The sequence below is a fragment of the Procambarus clarkii genome, chromosome 75, assembly GCF_040958095.1.
Source record: "Procambarus clarkii isolate CNS0578487 chromosome 75, FALCON_Pclarkii_2.0, whole genome shotgun sequence".
Classification (NCBI taxonomy): Eukaryota; Metazoa; Arthropoda; class Malacostraca; order Decapoda; family Cambaridae; genus Procambarus; species Procambarus clarkii.
The window spans coordinates 24,490,399-24,517,404 of record NC_091224.1 but is presented as its reverse complement, the minus strand read 5'-3'; the positions used below and the strand labels follow the sequence as shown (position 1 = coordinate 24,517,404).

The 27,006-nt window shown below is 48.3% G+C and overlaps 1 protein-coding gene across 16 annotated transcripts in view; it reads right to left on the bottom strand.

The window, feature by feature from the left end:
- sif (still life) overlaps positions 1-27,006 on the bottom strand; it is a 541,039-nt gene that overhangs the window by 201,690 nt on the left and 312,343 nt on the right. For all 16 annotated transcript variants that reach the window (XM_069313365.1, XM_069313368.1, XM_069313371.1 and 13 more), the window contains 2 exons: positions 6,489-6,756; positions 557-700 (listed from right to left, as the gene is read on the bottom strand). In XM_069313365.1, the coding sequence (XP_069169466.1) occupies positions 557-700; positions 6,489-6,756 (412 nt within the window). The remainder of the gene's footprint in view (positions 1-556; positions 701-6,488; positions 6,757-27,006) is intronic.

Here is a 27,006-nt window from a genome sequence, read left to right as displayed (position 1 = left end):
ACTTTGAAATTAATAAACATTTTAATACACAGAGAATAATAACAATAACATGACTGCATCCATGGGAAAATCAGTAGGAGCAGTGACTAAGGTTCGAACCTATTTGCGGTGAGGTGTTCCCACACACACACACACGCCCTAGCCAACTAAACCACGACATGAAATAAGAATCACAACCTGAAGTTCTACTGAGGAGGAACCATTTGGTCACCATTTGGTCCGGGAGACATCTCCCGTCACGCAGGGTGCAGTCGCACCTCCACAGATCTCCACTATCAGCTCTTGATACTGGTAATGGCTCAAAAGGGCCACCACTTACGGGCTATTCATGCCCGTGCCACCTTTTGGGTGGCTTAATCCTCATCAATCAATCAATGAAGTTCTCCTGAACACAAGAGGGTTTCCCTGAGGCTTCTACTGAAGCCAAACCAGGATTTTCCCGCCATACACTCTGTCTGTCCTCTAGGAATACTCTACCTCTCTGTTCTACTTTACAAAACAACTATTAATACCTGTTTATTATTTACCAATTCACATGACAACAAATCCAACTGACCGATTCGATGGCTCTGTCGATTCTGAAGATCTCTTCTTGAAGGAGGTGAAGAGTACCGGTCTTGCCCCGATGGCGCGCGAAAGCGGCGGCGCAGGCGCTGTGGATGCTGTTCACCCAGTTCTCCAGCTCCACCTGGCATGGCGCCTGCCGGGCCGGGACACACAGCATTAATATACATGATTACACAGTTAGCTAAGACATCGATATGTGATATATTATACGCAGCGTATCTCTCAATACCTGGGCTGGGACAGGTAAGTTCACGCTATGAGGTGTTGGAGGACCGGGAACGTCCTGATTCTCATTTCATTTGCTATATGTGGGTTGGGTTATAAGATATAGGATTAGGTATAATTTATTCCCGTAGGATTCAACAAATATATATATATATATATATAATATATATATATATATATATAGCTTCAACACTGACTGACACACACACACACACACACACACACACACACACACACACACACACACACACACACACCACACAAACACCCCCCCCCCCCCACACACACACACACACACACTCACACTCACACTCACACCCTCCCACACCCACCCCCACACACCACACAAACACCCCCCCCCCACACACACACCAGGCATCATAACCCTCGCTACACCACACACCAAACACACACAAACCCATCACTGGTATCACAGTCCAGCCGGTAATGAAAAACATCAAAGAAAGGTCGCTGTGGGGAGGGGGTGATGGGGGGGGTGGGGTGGGGTTATGGGGGTGATGGGGGGGGTGAGGAAGTTAGGCACTACAACCCCCTCCCTCCCCCCCCCCCCCACAACCAAAACAGTCACCTACGAGACTTTATAAACAACCAACTCTCACATATATATTTATACTATTAACATGCATATACACATATTTACATTCATATGTATAACTAGGGTCATGTATACCATCCAATAGGCCACAAAATACACAGAAAATAGATGTTATTTTATGTAGTTGTTGTTGTTGTTTAAGATTCAGCTACTGGGAAGCAAAAGTTGCAAGTAGCACGGGCTATGGTGAGCCCGTAGTGGACTTACCTGGCACAGGAGCGGGGCAAGTAGCACGGGCTATGGTGAGCCCGTAGTGGACTTACCTGGCACAGGAGCGGGGCAAGTAGCACGGGCTATGGTGAGCCCGTAGTGGACTTACCTGGCACAGGAGCGGGGCAAGTAGCACGGGCTATGGTGAGCCCGTAGTGGACTTACCTGGCACAGGAGCGGGGCAAGTAGCACGGGCTATGGTGAGCCCGTAGTGGACTTACCTGGCACAGGAGCGGTGGTGTGGATTCTATTTTATGCGCATTTTCCCCCCTAAACTTGCAAACAAACAAAAGCTACGCGCATTCACTGGCTTGTACACAAACAAACAAACACACTGCAACATTTTTGTGCATACTTCCTATCTAATATTTGTAATACCAACCATGCACATAGGCTCTCTGTGGCGGAGCAGTCTACGTCCCGGACTCACATGACAAAGGGGACCCCTGGTTCAATCCCTGCGCAGGACAGAAACGGTTAGGCAACTTTTTCTTTCATCTAATTCGGAAATTAGACAATTGTTGTGGTGTTGTATCCTGGGGAAAAAGCCAGCGGTAGGCCTAGTGACGAGCACAGGCCTATGAAACAAATGCCTGACGGGTCTAGATAACAGCGGCCCCTCTGCGCGTTCCACCTTTAATGGCGCTGGATCACTCTCCCAGGGTTCTGTTCTGACGTCAGTAATTTGCCAAAAGCACCCGTTAGCGCGGCTGTGATTCCCTTCTCCGGCACAAGGTGGATATGTCACTCTTATAGGTGGAGTGGGGGGCGCTTGTGGTGAGAGTGGGGGGGGGGGCGCTTGTGGTGAGAGTGGGGGGGGGGCGCTTGTGGTGAGAGTGGGGGGCGCTTGTGGTGAGAGTGGGGGGGGGCGCTTGTGGTGAGAGTGGGGGGGGGGGCGCTTGTGGTGAGAGTGGGGGGGGGGGGCGCTTGTGGTGAGAGTGGGGAGGGGGCGCTTGTGGTGAGAGTGGGGAGGGGGCGCTTGTGGTGAGAGTGGGGGGCGCTTGTGATGAGAGTGGGGGGGGGGCGCTTGTGGTGAGAGTGGGGGGGGGGGCGCGCTTGTGGTGAGAGTGGGGGGGGGCGCGCTTGTGGTGAGAGTGGGGGGCGCTTGTGGTGAGAGTGGGGGGCGCTTGTGGTGAGAGTGGGGGGGGGGGGGCGCGCTTGTGGTGAGAGTGGCAACGCTTGCGGTGAGAGTGGCAACGCTTGCGGTGAGAGTGGCAACGCTTGTGGTGAGAGTGGCAACGCTTGCGGTGAGAGTGGCAACGCTTGTGGTGAGAGTGGCAACGCTTGTCGTGAGAGTGGCAACGCTTGTGGTGAGAGTGGCAACGCTTGTGGTGAGAGTGGCAACGCTTGTCGTGAGAGTGGCAACGCTTGTGGTGAGAGTGGCAACGCTTGTGGTGGCGTGGCAACGCTTGTGGTGGCGGGGCAACGCTTGTGGTGGCGTGGCAACGCTTGTGGTGAGCGTGGCAACGCTTGTGGTGGCGTGACAACGCTTGTGGTGAGCGTGGCAACGCTTGTGGTGGCGCGGCAACGCTTGTGGTGGCGTGGCAACGCTTGTGGTGGCGTGGCAACGCTTGTGGTGGCGTGGCAACGCTTGTGGTGGCGTGGCAACGCTTGTGGTGGCGTGGCAACGCTTGTGGTGGCGTGGCAACGCTTGTGGTGGCGCGGCAACGCTTGTGGTGGCGCGGCAACGCTTGTGGTGGCGCGGCAACGCTTGTGGTGGCGCGGCAACGCTTGTGGTGGCGCGGCAACGCTTGTGGTGGCGCAGCAACGCTTGTGGTGGCGCGGCAACGCTTGTGGTGGCATGGCAACGCTTGTGGTGGCGCGGCAACGCTTGTGGTGGCGCAGCAACGCTTGTGGTGGCGCGGCAACGCTTGTGGTGGCGCAGCAACGCTTGTGGTGGCGCGGCAACGCTTGTGGTGGCATGGCAACGCTTGTGGTGGCGCGGCAACGCTTGTGGTGGCGCAGCAACGCTTGTGGTGGCGCGGCAACGCTTGTGGTGGCGCAGCAACGCTTGTGGTGGCGCGGCAACGCTTGTGGTGGCGCGGCAACGCTTGTGGTGGCGTGGGAAGCTGTACACGCTGGCTTCCTGTACGGTGGACACTATCGATGAACAGTATAGTGTCTCTAGAAGCCCAACATTACTATGAGTGGTGCTTCCCTTGTCAGTTGGTGAAGGTGTTGCGCAAGCAGCCAGCCAATCACTAAGATAACGTCTGGTATAACGTTATATCCCGGACCAAAACAGCTTCGACAAGATCTTCTATATCGTCGGGAACATTAGAAACATCACAGTGATGTTATGGCGCTTTCAGCCATTCCAGCATCCTCGGGGGCCAGATTCACGAAGCAGTTACTCGAGTATTTACGAACGTGTACATCTTCCCTCAATCTTTGACGGCTTTAGTTACATTTATTAAACAGTTTACAAGCATGAAAACTTGCCAATCAACTGTTGTTGTTGTTGAGTTAGGGGCGACGACGATCGTAGGATCGGGTGCGCCCCGGCGTACCCGTGAAGAGTGAATCGCAAAGCCAGGAAAGGTGAAATGCCAAGCCAAAATGCGAAACGAGTGACGCCAAGCACTAGAAACTAATACGCCACACGGCAAAGCAACGCCCAAAGGGAGAGGCAGAAGCACATAATATAACAGGGGCAAACAAACAGCCAGAAGGGCACACAGCATGTCATAGAGCAAATACACAGGAAATCAGAGCACATACTTGCCCGGGAACTTGGCCCGCGGGAACCGTACATTTAACGCCTCCCAGAACACCCATTGCCAAGGGTCCCGTCCATCCACCGGGGACGCCATAACACCCGGAACCGGGGCAACAAACACCCGCAAACTGGGGACCCAGATGGTAGTACTCAGGAGGCGAGAAGTCGCTACTCGCCCCCACAGAAGTCACCAACGTCGGCCCAGGAAGAAGACGAACGCCGGGAACGTTTGGGCACCGGCCGGATATCGTCAGAGCCGGTAAGTGACCCAGAAACACGGGTACCACGAGCCGAAACACTCACCACAAGCGCCCCCCCTCACTCTCACCACAAGCGCCCCCCCCCCACTCACCACAAGCGCCCCCTCCCCCCACTTTCACCACAAGCGCCCCCCCCACTCACCACAAGCGCCCCCCCCCACTCTCACCACAAGCGCCCCCCCCACTCTCACCACAAGCGCCCACCCCCCACTCTCACCACAAGCGCCCCCCCCCACTCTCACCACAAGCGCCCCCCCCACTCTCACCACAAGCGCCCCCCCCCCCACTCTCACCACAAGATTGAGAAAAGATGTACAGATTCGTAAGTGCTTGCTTAACTTCTTCGTGAATCTAGCCTCCTGGAGAGCTGGGAAGAGCATGATTATTGATTTATGTGCTATCATCCTAAACTTGTTTCTAGATTAACACAGTGAAAATAAAATCGGAGGGGGGTTAGGAGGCCCGTTGGAGAGGGGGGTGAGGGGGGGGGTGACGACAAAGACTCCCGAGGGTAGGGGGGAGAGGGGTGGGGGGGTCTAAGGGCATGGGGGGGGGAGGGACGTCTTAGGGGGGTGATATAACCGGTCGATACAACATTAAAGCAGCCAGGTCCTAGATGACTCATGCCAGGTGAGGGTTAGATTAAGGGGGGGGGATGATGAAGGGCGCTTACCTGTCAGTGATTAACGTGAGGAATATAGCTCTTTATGCCGCCCCCCCCCCCCGCGTCCCACCCATGTACACCTTGGGTTAATTACCTCTCTTTAACATCACCATTTTCATTCGCGTTTTCAACATTTTCATCTTAAAGTTGTGGAGGAAACTGGCTTCAACAACCTCTTGGTTTAATGCATTCCACTTGCCGCTCCCTGCTGGAGGCCTGGTCGAGGACCGGGCCGCGGGAACACTAAGCCCCGAAATCATCTCAAGACAACTTCAAGATAGATATCTCAAGATAACCTCCCCCGTTCAGGGAACCAGCCTTTCCCCCTTACCTCTTCCCCACTCAACCCACCTACCCCTCCATGTCCCCTAGTCCTACTTCCTTTTAATAGGCTTCCTCTGTCTATTTCCCCCCATCGAGATCTTGGACGTCGTGATCATATTCCCTCTGTTTCTTCTCTCCTCTGAGGGGTGAGTGTCCTCTCAACCTGCCCTAGTGTCCTCACAGTGTCCTCATAGTGTCCTCATAGTGTCCTCATAGTGTCCTCACAGTGTCCTCCTCTGTGCTGGTGCTCGTCTGACTGTGAAGCTTTACACTGTTAAACTACTTCATTGTGGTTAACAACGTCTGGGCTCCTTGTTAGTGTTGAACGATGGTAGGGGGTGAAGGGGGGGTGACGGGGGTGGATTGGGGGTGAGGGGGGTGTAACGGTTTTTATACCTGGTGCAACGGCTTTTATACCTGGTGTAACGGCTTTTATACCTGGTGTAACGGTTTTTATAGCTGGTGTAACGGCTTTTATACCTGGTGTAACGGTTTTTATAGCTGGTGTAACGGTTTTTATACCTGGTGTAACGGTTTTTATACCTGGTGTAACGGTTTTCATACCGGGTGTAACGGTTTTTATACCTGATGTAACGGTTTTCATACCGGGTGTAACGGTTTTCATACCGGGTGTAACGGTTTTTATACCTGATGTAACGGTTTTTATACCTGGTGTAACGGTTTTTATACCTGATGTAACGGTTTTTATACCTGGTGTAACGGTTTTTATACCGGATGTAACGGTTTTCATACCGGGTGTAACGGTTTTTATACCGGGTGTGACAACATTTCTGCACTGGGCGTGACAACATTGCTATACCTGGCGTGACAACACCTGGCGTGACAACATTGCTACACCTAGCGTGACAACTATGCAGCAGCACAACAGCACTTGAGACTGACCTGGAAGAGATAGGCGTCTCCGAAGGCCGTGGACAAGCAGAAGATGTAGTCCCTCTTCGGGTGCTCGGGGATGGGCTGCATGATGGCGCCGTCGACGATGATCAAGTGCTTGGGGGCAGCCTCGACGGAGCGGCCCTCGCGGGAGTCGCAGGGGTAGAAGAGCAGCGTAGTGCCCTTCAGACACACCCAGTAGCCCTTCCAGCCGCGCTTCCTCGCCAGCTCGATCTGGTGTTTCTTCCGCAACAGCCACTTCTTGACGCTGAGGAACCTGCGGGCGGGAAGACGGCGACATTCAAATTCAAATTCGAATTCAAATTCAGGTAAAAGTGTAACCATACAGCCCTCGCTGCTTTGAACAACTGCACAGCAGTGAATTTTGTTATTGTACAATAAAAAAGTTATTAACATATTGTAGAATGATGAGATTTATATCAAAGAAGAACCCAGCACAAAGAAAGAATTAATAAACCATTTAAACAGAAGGACCGACTATCATATCACTATTGTCGACTACCAGTCAGTATCACCAAAGTTACTATGACATTTGTCTTGACTTTCATGTTTCTGTTAGCATTCGTAAACCCGATAAGCGGATGTGAACTTTTATTTATGAATGCGGATTATAATTTACGAATGCAAACTTAAAATTTACACATGCAAACTCTTATTCACGACTGCTGACTTTCGTTTACGAATGTGGACTTTGGGGTTTTAAGAGCTCCAGAGAATATAAACGAGAAGATAGGGAATTAGAGCTTTGAACCAGACCAAACAGTCGTCCCGCGTGGCGTTCCCGCCCAATATATCCGACATCGAATTCGTCCAGGTCGCTTATTTCAGCAATTCGCCTGGAATTTGTAAACCCGGTTTTGGAACTTCTTGGTGAAACAATACATTGTTTACGTGTCTTTGTTCCTTTGTTTTGGCCTGTTTGTTTGTTTACTTGGGGTGTATGTTTGGTGTTTGTTCTTGCTTTTGTTTTACTTATATCTTCAAGTTGTTTTATTTACCAAATTGTTGTTGTCTTATCCTGTCCTCTCTTGTGTCTTTTGTTTGTTCTGTTTATAATTGACATTGTTAATGCTATTCTCCTTGACCCGAATTCATAAAGCAGTTACGCAAGTACTTACGAACATGAACATCTTTCCTCAAACTTTGACGGCTTTGGTTACATTTATTAAATAGTTTACAAGCATGAAAACTTCCCAATAAACTGTTGTTATTGTTATAAACAGCCTCCTGGTGCTTCGGAGCTCATTAAATGTTTAATAACTGTAAACAAAGCCGCCAAAGATTGAGAAAAGATGTTCAGGTTCGTTAGTGCTTGCGTAACTGTTTCGTGAATCTGGCTCCTTTTTTTTTTACTACTTTGGGCAATTCCATGTTTTGTTTCTCTTGTTTATGCTGCTCCATCTTTTGTTTTGTTTATACTGTTCCATTAGCAAGAGAGAACAAAAGTTGTCTCTCGCTAATGCCTCCTTAACTTGGCTACTAACTTCCTCTGCTCAAAACTGGACCCAACCCTATGACAAGAATGAATTATGAGTCCTCCGCTGGGTACAGGTTAGCTTAGGTTAGGGGAAGAAGGTTAGGTTGGGTTGGGTTAGGTTAGGTTAGGTTAGGTTAGGTTAGGTTAGGTTAGGGCAGGTTAAGCTTAAAGGTTAGGTTAGGCTTGGTATAACCAGCGCTGGAAGACCAAATAAGCAATTAGGCTCTTGGTAAAAATTAAATAACGTTCTAAACTGAGTTTTATTCCATTAAATATTTCGCTTACACGCTCATACATGCGCGCACACACACACGCACGTACATACACACGCGCGCGCACACACACGCGTTCACACGCAATTATTCCCAGTTTTCGTTTTTCAATATATATCTATAAATTATAATATATGTCTGCCCAAGGTTGAAGGCCAGACGCTTGTGGCTAGTCTCATTAAACTTTGGTGGTGGGTGGGGGGCTGGTGGTGGGAAAGTGGGAGGGGAGGGAGATGGTGTGGGGGAGGATCAATGTCCTGGAAAAGCTATTTGGTGCCACAAGCACGGCCCAGATGTGGCCCAGACGCGTCCTATGAAGGTTGCAGGGGTCCTCTGGTCAGGCTGCCTGTCTCCTGGTGTCGCCTAAGGCAGTAGAAGGTCTATGTGGTCGCTCCAAGAGTCTCATGGAAACCATCTATACTAGGAATACTTAAGATATCTCTAAGAGTTAATAGGAGTGACATGAACCATTATTTTTGGCATTATTCGTTTGAAATTAATGGCAAATGTGAAAAGAAACTGAATAAATTAAGTAACTGGTAATTTCCAAGATTTAACGCGCATCCTATCATAAGAATTATCTTTACTACAAGCTTCAATCAACAGTCAGGTGTGCAAACCATAATTGCAAACAAAAGCGCGGGAAAAAATGTTCCAATAATATTAGCAAGAATGGCGGGAAAACAAAGGAGGTATTACGCTGAAGAACTAACTTACTCTCCCAAAGCTGAAAATTCTCCTGAGAAATAAAGCACTGAATTCTTACTGAACAGTTCTAGTGAGGGACGAAGAAAATGAAGCATTTATAGATGGAAAAAAGATGTTATTATTCGATCCCGGAGCGTCAGCGAGTTGGGAAGGGCAATGGCGCGCGCTCTCTCCTTTGTAAGGCGCCAACAGTTTTCTTTCTTCCTCGGCGCGCTCTCTGTATTCCTCTAAAAGTTTTGTCTGGGTCAGGCTGTAAGACAGGGATTGTCTTTTCTCTTACTGCCTCTCTACCTAATGGCTTCCCTTAATTGAAACGTTCTTCAAGGAACATTCTCTCTCGGAAATGTTTCCTATATGAAACATGTTCTTAAACGTTTGTGTATCATACGTTCACAGTCTGAAGTGTTTGTTCAGCAAGTTCTTGATCTCGGTTTGCCACTCCGTAAGAAATGCACCTGATTTCCTTAACCAGGAGCCAGATTCACGAAGCAGTTATGCAAGTACTTACGAACGTGAACATCTTTCCTCAATCTTTGACGGTTTTGGTTACATTTATTAAACAGTTTACAAACATGAAAACTTGCCAATCAATTGTTGTTATTGTTATAAACAGCCTCCTGATGCTTCGGAGCTCATTAACTGTTTAATAATTGTAAACAAAGCCGCCAAAGATTGAGAAAAGATGTTCAGGTTCGTAACTGCTTGCGTAACTTCTTCGTGAATCTAGCCCCAGAGACCTGTATGGACACAAGCAAACAGCCTAATTTATCGAAGCTGGTGCATGGAAAAACTCAATATTTTGGCGCGCAAATTTTCATTAATACGTCGCAGTTTTAACAGATTGAGCGATTTTGAAAATTAGGCTTTGGTTTCGGAAACGTTTGTAATTTTCAGTATTCCATTATCTACCCAAAACGTTTTTGTTACCTAAACGGTCCCTAAACCTCCAGGAACATTGCTACGTCATTAATAAATTGGTGTACATTGTACATTATCTGTACCTGTAATGTACATTACCTGTACCTGTAATGTACATTATCTGTACCTGTAATGTACATTACCTGTACATTCAATTTCACTTCGATTACAAAGTTTCAGATATAGTATTAATTTATACAATAAAATAATACTATATCAGACGCCCTTAAATTTTGAATATTGGATTAATGTGTAAATTAATTCAGATTCTTCTCTTTTGTTTTCCACCATCAGCATCATCATATTCATCATCATCTTCACCATCACTGTCACCATACACGGCTCTTCCCCCGCTCTCACAATCAATACTTTTATGTTCCTTAAACCAACCACATTTTTCATATTTATGAAGGGAAATGCATGACATTTCACTCAGGAAGGAGAGAGAGAGAGAGAGAGAGAGAGAGAGAGAGAGAGAGAGAGAGAGAGAGAGAGAGAGAGAGAGAGAGAGAGAGAGAGAGAAAGACGTACCCTCTAAAGATACACAATCTCTACGCCTCACTATATACCAGCTTGTATATGCCAAACTGAATACTTAATAACGCCGCTAATACGCAAAAAGTTTTAGGCATAGCTTTAAATAATTAAGTCAAATTAAGTATAGGTCTGACAGGTAACGACTCATTGCCAAACGAGACGTTAAGATACATGAATTGTTCAAGAAATTTAGCAAATTATATGTACAGATTTTATGTGGTGATGGAGAAAGACATAACTACTTTATTACAGACTGTAGCTTTGGCAACAAGTACAGATACAATACCTGCACTTTACAACAACAGCTAAACACAACATTGACTTATTTTGGATGAAGAAAGGTGAGTGAAAGGTGTTACATGATAATTAGATATTTCTTAGTTTCTCTTTTAATCCGACAGAGAAAAGTTCAGCTTTTCAATCACATTTGGAAGGACTTTCCATAATTAAAGACCCTTAATTTGCATTGCATTTCTGCTTTACATCGTTGTACGGGTAAAGGCATGTGTCTGAGCTGGCCCAGGACGCCGAGTCTCCTCCTGCTAAGATCTTAGCATACTCCTTGTGTGTTTCCCATGCAATATCCTTGTCAATTAGCAGCGTCTTATGCGCCAGCAAGATGGCTGGAACAAGTGGGAAGGTGGTGGAGGCCAAACCCGTCAGCAGTTTCAAAGTGTTATACGACCAAGAGTACTGGGAAGACGGGACACCACGAGCGTAGCTCTCATCCTGTAACTAAAGAACATTGCTCCCCAGACAACCTGACCCCTGCCAGGGGGGGGGGGTAAATAGTTGACCTTGAATACGAAAACAGTTTCCCAATCGATGTGATGACGCGTTTTCTATTGGCCAGGAAGAATTTTTTTGTCACAAATGCGATACTTGTCAATCGCTGACAAGCCGCTGTCACCAGCACAGGTTTGTGTGTGTGTTGACAAGATCACACACACTAGAAAGTGAAGGGACGACGACGTTTCGGTCCGTCCTGGACCATTTTCAAGTTGATTGGGAATCAACCCGTTCTCGCAAATTCGTAAAGTCAATATTGACTTATTAACTACGTGCATAGGTGATATACTAAACATAATAGATACCCTTAAAAAGATTCATAGAAAACACCGACCTTACCTAACCTTGTTAGTATCTTAAGATAAGCATCTTATTGCTTCGTAATTACAATTATTACTTAACCTATACCTATTATAGGTTAGGTAATAATTGTAATTACGAAGCAATAAGATACTTATCTTAACATACTAAGTAGGTTAGGTAAGGTCGGTGTTTTCTATGAATCTTTTTAAGGGTAGCTATTATGTTAAGTATGTCACCTATGCACATATTTAATAAGTCAATATTGACTTATTCAATTTGCGAGAACGGGTTGTTGGGAATAGTCTCTCAAAGCAGTGTTACACACAGAGAAGCGAGGTACACACACCTATTACACAGAGATCACACTAACGTGATGCATCAAATGAACAAATCCACAAGGGCCATACGAACCTGCGTCCGGGATGCTCCCGGACGCAGGTTCGAATCCTCGTCACGGCCCTTGTGGATTTATACACCTACCTATCATATCCCTCTTGGGTTTGTACATATAGAATATAAGTACTGTGACCGGCTGGTTGCCTTTGCTTAACCTTTGCCTGAGCACACTTATTAGAGAGTGTATTGGTACAAGCAATAGCCACATCAGAGCAGTTTCTCACTCCACTATTGCCCAAACGGCGTCGTCGCCGCCAGGGCCACTCTGGGGGGGGGGGGAGGGGGGGTTTAGCAGCAGAAGGCAGCCACAACATTAACTCAAACTTTCCAGTTTGATAAACTCAAAAGTTGGGAATTTTAAGTGCATTATAACTGGAAAAAATACAGCAGCTGTATTTTTGTATGCCAGTGCCATCAACAAGGACACAACCCACATGACAACACGTGCTGTGTGTATGCCAGTGACAGTGTCATGACAGGTGGGGGGGGGGGTAATGGGGGAGACTGTGCCAGGGGGGGGGGGAGAGGGGGGGGGCAGTGTGTACAGCGGTAATCAATATGGCGACCAGTCTGACGTCAGTGCCAAACATCCGGATCACTCAGTCATTAATATTTCGTAATCCGGATTCTTGATAACTTATTACTTCCAATTAACCGGACTCCTGATCATGTGAAATTCCAGTTTACCGGAATCTTCAATATTCACGAAGCGACTCTGTCACCACTTGTCAGTACAAGTCCAATTTGTCCAGGTTCTGACAATGTCCAATTTATCGCCGTCCTGACAATGTGCAGCTTGTGGACGTCTCGACAATGTCCAGCTTGTGGACGTCTCGACAATGTCCAGCTTGTGGACGTCTCGACAATGTCCAGCTTGTGGACGTCTCGACAATGTCCAGCTTGTGGACCTCTCGACAATGTCCAGCTTGTAGACCTCTCGACAATGTGCAGCTTGTGGACGTCTCGACAATGTCCAGCTTGTGGACGTCTCGACAATGTCCAGCTTGTGGACGTCTCGACAATGTCCAGCTTGTGGACGTCTCGACAATGTCCAGCTTGTGGACCTCTCGACAATGTCCAGCTTGTGGACGTCTCGACAATGTCCAGCTTGTGAACGTCTCGACAATGTCCAGCTTGTGGACCTCTCGACAATGTCCAGCTTGTGGACGTCTCGACAATGTGCAGCTTGTGGACCTCTCGACAATGTCCAGCTTGTGGACGTCTCGACAATGTCCAGCTTGTGGACGTCTCGACAATGTGCAGCTTGTAGACCTCTCGACAATGTCCAGCTTGTGGACCTCTCGACAATGTCCAGCTTGTGGACCTCTCGACAATGTCCAGCTTGTGGACCTCTCGACAATGTCCAGCTTGTGGACGTCTCGACAATGTCCAGCTTGTGGACCTCTCGACAATGTCCAGCTTGTGGACCTCTCGACAATGTCCAGCTTGTGGACGTCTCGACAATGTCCAGCTTGTGGACGTCTCGACAATGTCCAGCTTGTGGACCTCTCGACAATGTCCAGCTTGTGGACGTCTCGACAATGTCCAGCTTGTGGACGTCTCGACAATGTCCAGCTTGTGGACGTCTCGACAATGTCCAGCTTGTGGACGTCTCGACAATGTCCAGCTTGTGGACCTCTCGACAATGTCCAGCTTGTGGACGTCTCGACAATGTCCAGCTTGTGGACCTCTCGACAATGTCCAGCTTGTGGACGTCTCGACAATGTCCAGCTTGTGGACCTCTCGACAATGTCCAGCTTGTGGACGTCTCGACAATGTCCAGCTTGTGGACCTCTCGACAATGTCCAGCTTGTGGACGTCTCGACAATGTCCAGCTTGTGGACCTCTCGACAATGTCCAGCTTGTGGACCTCTCGACAATGTCCAGCTTGTGGACGTCTCGACAATGTCCAGCTTGTGGACGTCTCGACAATGTCCAGCTTGTGGACGTCTCGACAATGTCCAGCTTGTGGACGTCTCGACAATGTCCAGCTTGTGGACGTCTCGACAATGTCCAGCTTGTGGACGTCTCGACAATGTCCAGCTTGTGGACGTCTCGACAATGTGCAGCTTGTAGACCTCTCGACAATGTCCAGCTTGTGGACCTCTCGACAATGTCCAGCTTGTGGACCTCTCGACAATGTCCAGCTTGTGGACGTCTCGACAATGTCCAGCTTGTGAACGTCTCGACAATGTCCAGCTTGTGGACCTCTCGACAATGTCCAGCTTGTGGACGTCTCGACAATGTCCAGCTTGTGGACGTCTCGACAATGTCCAGCTTGTAGACCTCTCGACAATGTCCAGCTTGTGGACGTCTCGACAATGTGCAGCTTGTGGACCTCTCGACAATGTGCAGCTTGTGGACCTCTCGACAATGTCCAGCTTGTGGACCTCTCGACAATGTCCAGCTTGTGGACCTCTCGACAATGTCCAGCTTGTGGACCTCTCGACAATGTCCAGCTTGTGGACCTCTCGACAATGTCCAGCTTGTAGATTTCTTGACAATCGATAATTTGCAGAATATGGGTCATTTTCATCCAACATTTCGTTACTAAGGCCAACGCAAAACATAGAAAATGTACTCAGATAACAGCCTAAGTTAATTAATTACTCGACAAACACAATTTCTTCATATATGAGCGAACAAAAATGACCGCGTGTCACGTGATTATAACTCTGGCGCTAACTGGCTGACTGCACGACCCACGTGCACGTGATCATAATCTAAGGGCGCTAATTGGTGGAGGTAGTGGCGGGTAATCACAGGGTAGGAGGTGATTGGTCCGCGCGGCCGCCACACGCTGCCAGACACCACCCAAAAAAATCTATAGAAAGTCATCCTCAAAAAAGTGAATCTGATAAACAAAAGGAAGAAATGCTGTTAGCTAAAGCTGTCACTTGTTTCTTTGGCGCTGTTCTAAGACGAATTGACGCTGTTCTAAGACGAATTGACGCTGTTCTAAGAGGAATTGGCGCTGTTCTAAGAGGAATTGGCGCTGTTCAAAGACGAATTGGCGCTGTTCATAGACGAATTGGCGCTGTTCAAAGACGAATTGACGCTGTTCATAGACGAATTGGCGCTGTTCTAAGAGGAATTGACGCTGTTCATAGACGAATTGGCGCTGTTCTAAGAGGAATTGGCGCTGTTCAAAGACGAATTGGCGCTGTTCATAGACGAATTGGCGCTGTTCAAAGAGGAATTGACGCTGTTCAAAGAGGAATTGGCGCTGTTCAAAGACGAATTGGTGCTGTTCTAAGACGAATTGGCGCTGTTCAAAGATGACAAAGTCAGCCCGTCCTTTAAACAAAGACCCAAAGTCCATTCCAGGGGCCAGATTCACGAAAGCACTTACGCAAATACTTACGAACGTGTACATCTTTCCTCAATATTTGACGGTTTTGGTTATATTTATTAAACAGTTTACAAGCATGAAAACTTCCCATCAACTGTTGTTATTGTTATAAACAGCCTCCTGGTGTTTCGGAGCTCATTAACTGTTTAATAATTGTAAACAAAGCCGCCAAAGATTGAGAAAAGATGTACAGGTTCATAAGTGCTAGCATAACTGCTTCGTGAATCTGGCCCTTGGCAGCTGCCCAACCCCCTGTTTTATGAATGAAAAAACGGTTTACACACCAACCCGTCCTCGACTCAAGTCCATTACATCCAGCGGTCAACCCCACAGACGCATTCATAAATTTTAACTTGCTGTTCATTCAAAACGGGAATTTTCTCAAGTATAAATTAATATTATAATATATTAGCATATTGTGCATATATAGGCATAGGTTAGGTTAGGTTAGGTGTTTAGGTTCTGTTGGCGATTATTTGTATTTGTAGTACGTGGGTGAAGCATTTATAGCGTTGTGATTCGAACAAAATTCGTCAGTGAAGCACTTGTTCCGGATATGTTCGAACGTCAGCAGTTGTGAGTCGTGTGTAAACCGCTTTTCATTCATAAACAGGGGGTTTGGCGGGTGCATGGAATCACTTTTGGAGCTTTGTTTGGAGGATGGGCTGACGACTCACAACTGATGGCGTTCGAACACTTCCGGAACAAGTGCTTCACTGACGAATTTTGTTCGAATCACAACGCTGTAAATGCTTCACCCACGTACTACAAATACAAATAATCGCCAACAGAACCTAAACACCTAACCTAACCCATGTCTATATATGCACAATATGCTAATATATAATAATATTAATTTATATTTGAGAAAACTTCAGTATTGAATGAACAGCATGTTAAAACTGATGAATGAATCTTTGGGGGTTGACCGCTGGATAGAATGGACTTGGCCCGAGGACGAGTTGCTACTAAACCAATATATCTGGCATAGAGAACACTCTCAACAGGTATGTGTGTTAAGTCACACACACATGGCTCCTAAGTGACAAGGTCCTCCACATAGCGAACCGGAACTCCACAGTGGCTGCCGGACCTTCACAAAGCTAACCGAAGTTAGCCGGACCTTCGCAAAGTCAGCTGGCTCTGAACACAACCAGCCGGACTCAACAAAGTCAGCTGGCTCTGAACACAGCCAGCCGGACTCAACAAAGCCAGCTGGCTCTGAACACAACCAGCCGGACTCAACAAAGCCAGCTGGCTCTGAACACAACCAGCCGGACTCAACAAAGCCAGCTGGCTCTGAACACAGCCAGCCGGACTCAACAAAGCCAGCTGGCTCTGAACACAGCCAGCCGGACTCAACAAAGCGACCAAAACCTCAGCCGGTGTCCATCAATTTCAGCCGGATGAATGAAGCTCAAGCGTCCTAAGTCCTAAAGGAGGAGGAGGAGAAGAAAGAAGAGAAGCAGGAGAAAGAGAACAATAGCAAGAGGAGAAAGAGAAGGAACAGGAGGAGATTTATCAGCCAAGGGAGGATGCTGAGGAGAAAGATGATAGGAACACGGGAGACGGAAGCTAAGATGGTGTAGAGATGTAGGAGAGAAGGAGACCTGGAAGAGGCTGATGGATCAGAACGGGAAGGAGGAGGAGGACACGAGGACAGGTGGAGGAGAAGGGGAAGAAAAGGACGAAGGGACGAGGAGGAAGGAAGTAAAATGTAAGGGAGAAATAATGAGAAACTAGTAGAACAAAGAGAGAGAGGAGAAAAGGCATGAAAACAAGGACAGTCAACAAAATAATAATTTAAGAGGAAGGAAAATAGACAGAGGAAACCCCGTCCCTGCAAACAGACAGACACAGAGACGCAAAAACAGACACGAAAATGCACATTTAAGGAGCTCCACCAGCACATGATTCAACGCCAAATAAAATCTGAATAATATTCTCGTGTGTGTGTGTGTGTGTGTGTGTGTGTGTGTGTGTGTGTGTGTGTGTGTGTGTGTGTGTGTGTGTGTGTGTGTGTGTGTGTGTGTGTGTGTGCAGACGCTGAACCCCGACCACCATCTTGGCACGGCGGCAAGTGTAAACATCGTCCCAGACTGTTGAATATATCATCTGATTGTTGAACACGGTTAGTTGTGGGGTTTGTGGGTGTGGTAGATGGAAGGGAATGGTGGAGAGTCTGCCTCACCCCCACTTCCGTCTCCTTCTCGTATTCTGTTCTTCTTGTGGTGAAGTCTGCCATGTATAAGTTAAAGAAAAGATAAGTTTTCTCTCTCTCTCTCTCTCTCTCTCTCTCTCTCTCTCTCTCTCTCTCTCTCTCTCTCTCTCTCTCTCTCTCTCTCTCTCTCTCTCTCTCTCTCTCTCACAGCAACAGAGAGAATCCCTCACACCTCCACCATGCTCCTGCACAGTACACAGTACACAGTGACGGGTCCACAGCACTGAATGATAGTTATCTGGAACACACACTAACTATCTATCTTTGTCTAAGTCATCAAACTCGCGCAGCTCAAGCGACAGTTTTGAAATGGTTTGATGTAGCTTGTATAAACTGTCCAAGCCATGCAAGCAAAGCCGCCATGAATAAGGAAAGATGTACAGGTTTCGTAAGGGGGTTGAGTCAATGGTTGAAGAATCCTGACCGTGGTTCGTGTAAGCGGGAGGCACACCGCACTCTCACCTATCCAGAAAGTTGCCATCACACAAGTGCTTAACCTCACTGATTGAATACCGTGTAGAGCAACCTACCAGAGGACCCACAACAGAAAACGGGACAGTACGTCACTTAATGTAACCGGTCAATACGTTAAAAATGCGATGTATGTGTAACAAAGCCCCGTAATATAGACGTTTTCTAAACATCGGCCTCGACAGGTCAGGTGGGTTGCTAGGGTTTGTACGGTTAGGGGAAACAGTTGGGTTTTTTACGGAGCATCTAGAGACCCTGCGATAAGCCTCCCCCCCCCCTGGAGCCGGTTGGCCGAGCGGACAGCACGCTGGACTTGTGATCCTGTGGTCCCGGGTTCGATCCCAGGCGCCGGCGAGAAACAATGGGCAGAGTTTCTTTCACCCTATGCCCCCTGTTACCTAGCAGTAAAATAGGTACCTGGGTGTTAGTCAGCTGTCACGGGCTGCTTCCTGGGGGTAGAGGCCTGGTCAAGGACCGGGCCGCGGGGACACTAAAAAAGCCCCGAAATCGTCTCAAGATAACCTCAAGATAACCCCTCCCCCCCAGCTGGTGCTGGGGGAGCCGGTGCAACACCACAACCCCAACAACTTGCTCTCACACAACGGTATCGCCGCCAACATCCAAATCGAGGTGTTTTGGTAGAATTATAGCGACTTAATTTGCACGCATTTCCCCACACTAATGAACATGAATACGGCTGATGGCGTTCGTGTGGGTTCGCAGGCTTATTGTTACACGAACCCTGATCAAGGCAGCCGCGTTAGTGACGATGTGCTGCCCACAACAACTTGCTGTAACCGGTGGCAAATTTTAGGATTTCTCCCATTTACGGAGACAGGCAGCCTATTAGGCTACCCCGTGGTTTTAGATCAGAGACTTACTTGACACATGATGCAACCCACAACAGTCCACTAACTCACTCAACTTTTAGGTGAAGAGAGGTAACAGGTGTAAGGAAACATGGCCAAAAGTCTCTCCCTGACCAGGAATTGAATTTGGCTCCAATGCAGGCGAGGAGTCACAATAACGTGGCTGAAGTATGTTGACCAGACCACACACTAGAAGGTGAAGGGACGACGACGTTTCGGTCCGTCCTGGACCATTCTCAAGTCGTCCTGGACCATTCTTAAGTCGTCCTGGACCATTCCCAAGTCGTCTTGGACCATTCCCAAGTCGTCCTGGACCAATCTCATGTCGATTGGGACTGGTCCAGGACGGACCGAAACGTCGTCGTCCCTTCACTCTCTAGTGTGTGGTCTGGTCAACACATTTCGGCTCCAATGGTCTTTAAGTGGAGAGTGAGAACAGAGTGATTCATAACCTCACTCTAGCAACATCAACGTCTGCAACACGGCACAATACCCTTTCAACGTCTGCAACACCACTATAGCCCCGCGGCTCCCTTGCAAAGGCCCAAGATGAGTGAAATGCTCCTAAGTCCTTTTTGTGAATAGCTCGTAAGTCCTATCGGTTGAATAGCTCGCAGGTGAGGGCCCCAGGATTCTTCAACTCAACCCCCCCCCCCTTACGAAACCTCTACATCTGTCCTTAATCATGGCCGGCTTTGTTGACATTTATTAAACAGTTTACGAGCTCGGAAACCACACAACCCAAGGTTATCGTTGTTATAAACAACCTTGTTGAAAGATCTACGAATCCTGGAGTACCTAGCCTTGTTCCCGCACCTTCGTAACAGCTGAACTGCATGAGGAACGCTTTCAAGACGGGTGATTATCTTTGGGGCCATCGTGAAGGGGGTGAGGAGAGGCGGTCCTGGTGGCACAGTGGTATGTGGCACCGCTGCCGTGGCAAGAGTGCCAGTGATGACAACACCAGCACTAACAATGGCACTGCTAACAACACTAGTGGCACCAGAGGCCGTGTTGACAGTAATAGGACCCATCAGGAGTTTCAGACAGGACCCATCAGGAGTCTTAGACAGGACCCATCAGGAGTTTTAGACAGGACCCATCAGGAGTCTTTAGACAGGACCCATCAGGAGTCTTAGACAGGACCCATCAGGAGTCTTAGACAGGACCCATCAGGAGTTTTAGACAGGACCCATCAGGAGTCTTTAGACAGGACCCATCAGGAGTCTTAGACAGGACCCATCAGGAGTTTTAGACAGGACCCATCAGGAGTTTTAGACAGGACCCATCAGGAGTCTTAGACAGGACCCATCAGGAGTCTTAAACAGGACCCATCAGGAGTCTTAGACAGAACCCATCAGGAGTCTTAGACAGAACCCATCAGGAGTCTTAGACAGGACCCATCAGGAGTCTTAGACAGGACCCATCAGGAGTCTTAGACAGGACCCATCAGGAGTCTTAGACAGGACCCATCAGGAGTCTTAGACAGGACCCATCAGGAGTCTTAGACAGGACCCATCAGGAGTCTTAGACAGAACCCATCAGGAGTCTTAGACAGAACCCATCAGGAGTCTTAGACAGAACCCATCAGGAGTCTTAGACAGGACCCATCAGGAGTCTTAGACAGGACCCATCAGGAGTCTTAGACAGGACCCATCAGGAGTCTTAGACAGGACCCATCAGGAGTCTTAGACAGAACCCATCAGGAGTCTTAGACAGAACCCATCAGGAGTCTTAGACAGAACCCATCAGGAGTCTTAGACAGAACCCATCAGGAGTCTTAGACAGGACCCATCAGGAGTCTTAGACAGGACCCATCAGGAGTCTTAGACAGGACCCATCAGGAGTCTGGCCAGAACCCATCAGGAGTCTGGCCAGAACCCATCAGGAGTCTGGCCAGAACCCATCAGGAGTCTTAGACAGGAACCATCAAGAGTCATAGACAAGACCCATTAAGAGTCTTAGACAGGACCCATCAGGAGTCTGGCCAGAACCCATCAGGAGTCTGGCCAGAACCCATCAGGAGTCTGGCCAGAACCCATCAGGAGTCTGGCCAGAACCCATCAGGAGTCTGGCCAGAACCCATCAGGAGTCTGGCCAGAACCCATCAGGAGTTTGGCCAGAACCCATCAGGAGTCTGGCCAGAACCCATCAGGAGTCTGGCCAGAACCCATCAGGAGTCTGGCCAGAACCCATCAGGAGTCTGGCCAGGACCTCACAAGAATAAGAATCAGTAATTAAAAGCAAGAACTTTACGAGAGAAAAAGTGTCTAGTGCGAGAAATTAATGGCACTTGTAATGCTGTATATTTTGTCAAACCTTCTCAAAGTTTTATTTCTCTGTCTCAGTAGTTTAGTCAAAAGTTTGGAAGCTCTTCACCTTAGGAGAAGGAGAAGGAGGAGGAGGAGAAGTAGTAAGATAAGCAGGAGGCTATTATCAGGGGGGAAAGCTCCAAGCCATTACGACTATAGAAGAGAGAGAGAGAGAGAGAGAGAGAGAGAGAGAGAGAGAGAGAGAGAGAGAGAGAGAGAGAGAGAGAGAGAGAGAGAGAGAGAGAGAGAGAGAGAGAGAGAGAGACAGAGACAGAGACAGAGACAGAGATACAGACAGACAGATAGCAATTTACCATTAAATCAATTCACCACATTGGATACCGGACATTCAGCAACCAGCCACTCAGACACCTTCATTGAGTGCATGTACCCCTGACCACTACCTGATTACCATACCCAGTATGTGTGTGTCAGATATTACCATACCATCAGCATTCCCCTGCCTGGCCCCCCACACTCAGTACTGACACCACAACACTGCCACCAGGCGAACAGCCCCTGTGTGTCAGGTCGTGTGGCACCTCTACTGCCACCAGACGGATCCAAGTGCGTGGCACGACACTTCCCTTCTGACACGGCCCGATATGTGGTCACCCACATGTTATTGGGCAGGTATAAGCACAGGTGTTATAAGTAGTGGTGTTGTTAATTGTGTTCTGTATACAGCAGGCAGCCAAGCAGAGAAAGAGAGAGAGAGAGAGAGAGAGAGAGAGAGAGAGAGAGAGAGAGAGAGAGAGAGAGAGAGAGAGAGAGAGAGAGAGAGATAACGATAACACCTACACTACTACACACCCTCATTACCCGAGCTTCAAGATAATTCAGGACCCATCCACCGACAATTCCACCCATCAACACGCTTCCAAATGCCTTGCTTCATTTTTACTTACCACCATTATCTTCCAAAACACCACACCTTCATTCTTAATATCTACCTGTGTATTATATATATATATATATATATATATATATATATATATATATATATATATATATATATATATATATATATATATATATATATATATATATGCCAGTGGCAGACGCCGGAGGAAGAATTGAAACAGGAATTTCCTTAAGTACTTTCGTATATTAATACATCTTCAGAAGGAATCGCAGTTCCTTGCAATTCAAGAGAGGAGATGGGGGGAAGAAGGAGAAAACCCTCCATTATACTTGTAAACCCCAATTTATATGTATACGTCTATACATAGGTTTTCTAAATATACTTTCAAGGCGAGTACTATAGCTCCTGGACCCCACCTTCCCGTCACCCTTGTTCTTCATGTTTACACTAACCCTTGAACTCGGGTCAATCACCCTCCTGTCCCCTACTCTTCCTCTTAAGGGCATCCTTGCCCTTGAGTACATCTACCGCTACACCAGATGTAGTACATCTACATCTACCTAACGATGAGGCCTTTCCTATTTCCCTATCTACCCTTGTGACCTTCCAAAGGAACCAAAGGATACCTGATGAACCAGGCTGTGATTCATACGTCAGGCTGCGACCAGCCGCGTCCAACAGCCTGGTTGACCAGTCCAGCAACGAGGAGGAGGCCTGGTCGACGACCGGGCCGCGGGGACGCTAAGCCCCGGAAGCACCTCAAGGCATGAGTGAGCTTGAAGAGGCAAACGTCAGTGACGCAGAAGCAGCAGGTGTGCGTGACGCAACAGAGATCACCATGCATGAGGCAGAAAGACGGGACTGGCGTAGAATGACGCAAGTCAGGTAAAAATGGCGGACTAGAGAAAGGTAGAAGAGACTTAAGCGCGTTAGAAAAGTCGCCGAAGGAAGCACATTGGCGGGTCTCTGTTTTGGCGCCACCACAAGTCAGCCAATCAGCTTGCACTAGGCTTCCCGCGCGCGCCAAACTGAATTTCCTGCGTGCGCCAAAATGATCTTCCCGCGCCCGCCAGAATGATCTTCCCGCGCGCGCCAGAATGATCTTCCCGCGCGCGCCAGAATGATCTTCCCGCGCGCGCCAGAATGATCTTCCCGCGCGCGCCAGAATGATCTTCCCGCGCGCGCCAGAATGATCTTCCCGCGCCCGCCAGAGTGATCTTCCCGCGCCCGCCAGAATGATCTTCCCGCGCGCGCCAGAATGATCTTCCCGCGCGCGCCAGAATGATCTTCCCGCGCCCGCCAGAATGATCTTCCCGCGCGCGCCAGAATGATCTTCCCGCGCCCGCCAGAATGATCTTCCCGCGCCCGCCAGAATGATTTTCCCGCGCGCGCCAGAATGATCTTCCGCGCCCGCTAGAATGATCTTCCCGCGCCCGCTAGAATGATCTTCCCGCGCCCGCCAGAATGATCTTCCCGCGCGCGCCAGAATGATCTTCCCGCGCCCGCCAGAATGATCTTCCCGCGCGCGCCAGAATGATCTTCCCGCGCCCGCTAGAATGATCTTCCCGCGCCCGCCAGAATGATCTTCCCGCGCCCGCTAGAATGATCTTCCCGCGCCCGCCAGAATGATCTTCCCGCGCCCGCCAGAATGATCTTCCCGCGCCCGCTAGAATGATCTTCCCGCGCCCGCCAGAATGATCTTCCCGCGCGCGCCAGAATGATCTTCCCGCGCGCGCCAGAATGATCTTCCCGCGCCCGCCAGAATGATCTTCCCGCGCCCGCTAGAATGATCTTCCCGCGCCCGCCAGAATGATCTTCCCGCGCGCGCCAGAATGATCTTCCCGCGCCCGCTAGAATGATCTTCCCGCGCGCGCCAGAATGATCTTCCCGCGCCCGCTAGAATGATCTTCCCGCGCCCGCCAGAATGATCTTCCCGCGCCCGCCAGAATGATCTTCCCGCGCCCGCCAGAATGATCTTCCCGCGCGCGCCAGAATGATCTTCCCGCGCCCGCCAGAATGATCTTCCCGCGCGCGCCAAAATGATCTTCCCGCGCGCGCCAAAATGATCTTCCCGCGCCCGCCAGAATGATCTTCCCGCGCGCGCCAAAATGAATTTCCCGCGCGCGCCAAAATAAAACGCAAAAATCCCTATTGGCGGGTTTACATTGAGCTTGTCACGGTGCAGATGGCAGCGCCGGCGCTAGTTCCGGGTTCACGGGTATAATAACTGCGTATTTATTCTCGTGGAATATAAACGAAGGGTGGAATTACCACCCCATTAGCGTCTAAATGCGCTTGTTCCATTCAACCAATAGGATAACTGGAAACAGAATTCGATCCCATTCTCTGCAATTGAACTGTAAATATATAAACATTTGTTAATAAAATGTTTCAATTTGAATTGAATTTGAATTTGTCTTTGAAATACAGTTCGCAATCTGCCTTTTATAGCAATTTTAGGGTATGTATACGATACTATATATTTATATAGAGGAGAGAATTGGAGAATAAGATATTTTTTATCTATGCTAGTATTACACTATCTCTGCTAGCCTCTTACTATCCCTGCTAGTCTCCTACTATCCCTGCTAGCCTCCTACTATCCCTGCTAGCCTCTTACTATCCTTGCTAGTCTCTTACTATCTCTGCTAGCCTCCTACTATCCCTGCTAGCCTCCTACTATCCCTGCTAGTCTCCTACTATCCCTGCTAGCCTCTTGCTATCCCTGCTAGCCTCCTACTATCCCTGCTAGCCTCCTACTATCCCTGCTAGTCTCCTACTATCCCTGCTAGCCTCCTACTATCCATGCTAGCCTCCTACTATCCCTGCTAGTCTCCTACTATCCCTGCTAGCCTCCTACTATCCCTGCTAGCCTCCTACTATCCCTGCTAGCCTCCTACTATCCCTGCTAGCCTCCTACTATCCCTGCTAGCCTCCTACTATCCCTGCTAGCCTCCTACTATCCCTGCTAGCCTCCTACTATCCCTGCTAGCCTCCTACTATCCCTGCTAGCCTCCTACTATCCCTGCTAGTCTCCTACTATCCCTGCTAGCCTCCTACTATCCCTGCTAGCCTCCTACTATTCCTGCTAGCCTCCTACTATCCCTGCTAGTCTCCTACTATCCCTGCTAGCCTCCTACTATCCCTGCTAGCCTCCTACTATCCCTGCTAGCCTCCTACTATCCCTGCTAGCCTCCTACTATCCCTGCTAGCCTCCTACTATCCCTGCTAGCCTCCTACTATCCCTGCTAGCCTCCTACTATCCCTGCTAGCCTCCTACTATCCCTGCTAGTCTCCTACTATCCCTGCATGCCAGCAGGCCTCTCCTCTATCCTCTCCTGGGTCCTACAAAGAAGGAAAATTACTTAAGGAAGATTGGAGCAGGGAAGAGGCACCTAGCCTAGTTGTGCTCTGGGAACATTTTCCTGAAGTCAGTTTATGGGAGCGTCGCCCCTCCTGTTCTCCCAGCGTGGGGGGGGGGGGATTACTGCTTATTGCTGCGCGTTGACTTGTAGGAGGGAGGGAGGGTAGGGAAGGTGAGAGGTGAGAGGTAGGGAAGGAGTGAGAGGTAAGGACCGAGGGCGACAGGTGTAAGATACTGTTAGTTAGGACCTCGTAGCATTTGGAACCTGGAAAACTGTTTAGTGAATACCAAGTCGCCATATTGGAGATACGATGCTCAGATGTCTCGTCCACGTCACTGCTTTCTGACACCCCCTGGCGGCCATCAGCCTCACTAACCACCACCTTCCCCACTCCGTACAAAATGCAACTGTTTTGCCTTACCAGAAACGTATGTAATCTTATCCCGGACGATGCATAGGAAACGTCCAAATTACGGTGGTTTATGATATATCAATACGTCTCAATTTAACGGATTGGGTGATTCCGTTACAAATGCGACGTAGTAGATGACAGGACAGGTTGTGACTAATCCGGCTCGCAATATCCTAGTGTTTACCTAGTGTTGGTTTCTAGGATCAATATCCCCGCGGCCCGGTCCACGACCTCAATATACGGTATTATTAAGAATTTCCCCAACAACCTTGTGGTAGCTTAACAACTACAAGTAGTTAGTAGTTAAGTAGTTAGATCAAGAAGACAACTGAAGGTGGTGATGCCTGACACTTGAAGGTTAGGAGAATCAGGGAGAAGGTTAGGTTTAAGTGATGCTTCGAAATGTAATGAATACTATGATGAGTGAGGACGTCTGTTGAGAATGATGAGTTTTGATGAACGCACAGCACCGCTCCTGTACCAGGTAAGTCCACTACGGGCTCACCATAGCCCGTGCTACTTGCAACTTGTTCCCAGTAGCTGAATTTATAACAACAACATGATAAACGCATTTTTTCCTACCACAGACATGGCCAGACATTTACAATGCTAACCAGCATATATATTTATATATACATTTTCTTCTGTCCTCCATGGACAAGAGTTAAAGAGCTCTTAAACATATTTTTCAGTGATTTATTGAACAATCAACCACAGGTGATTGTAGTGCTTTTAAAATGCTAATCTAACATACATAAATACATATATTTACGTCTGTCCTACATAGTGTTCGAAGTGTCTGTTTACATAGCGTCATTAATATACGTTTACAAAGATGAAATGCAATTCTGATTTTTTTTTTTATTAACATATTAGGTACATCTGCATTAGTGCAGCTACCCTAGACTATATGAAGTGGAGTACAGTGTGTCAAAAAAGCTAACTAGGTGATGCTAAAAAAATCCCCATCACACAGGATGGTTAGTCATATGCAATTCTGATCAGATTTTCCACAGACAAAAGTCTGTGGAAAATCCACAGACTTTTTTTAATAGTAAAACAAAAATCACATAGCCAGGATTTATTATGCAAATACCCAACTTAGAAAATCTTCGTATCTTTCCTTAATCATGGTCGCCATGGCTGAGGAAAGATGTAAAGGTTTCGCCAGTGGAGGCGTAAATGCTTTAATGTAGCCTGGTCATGTTCTTTACGTATCCCGCCATGACTAAATACTAA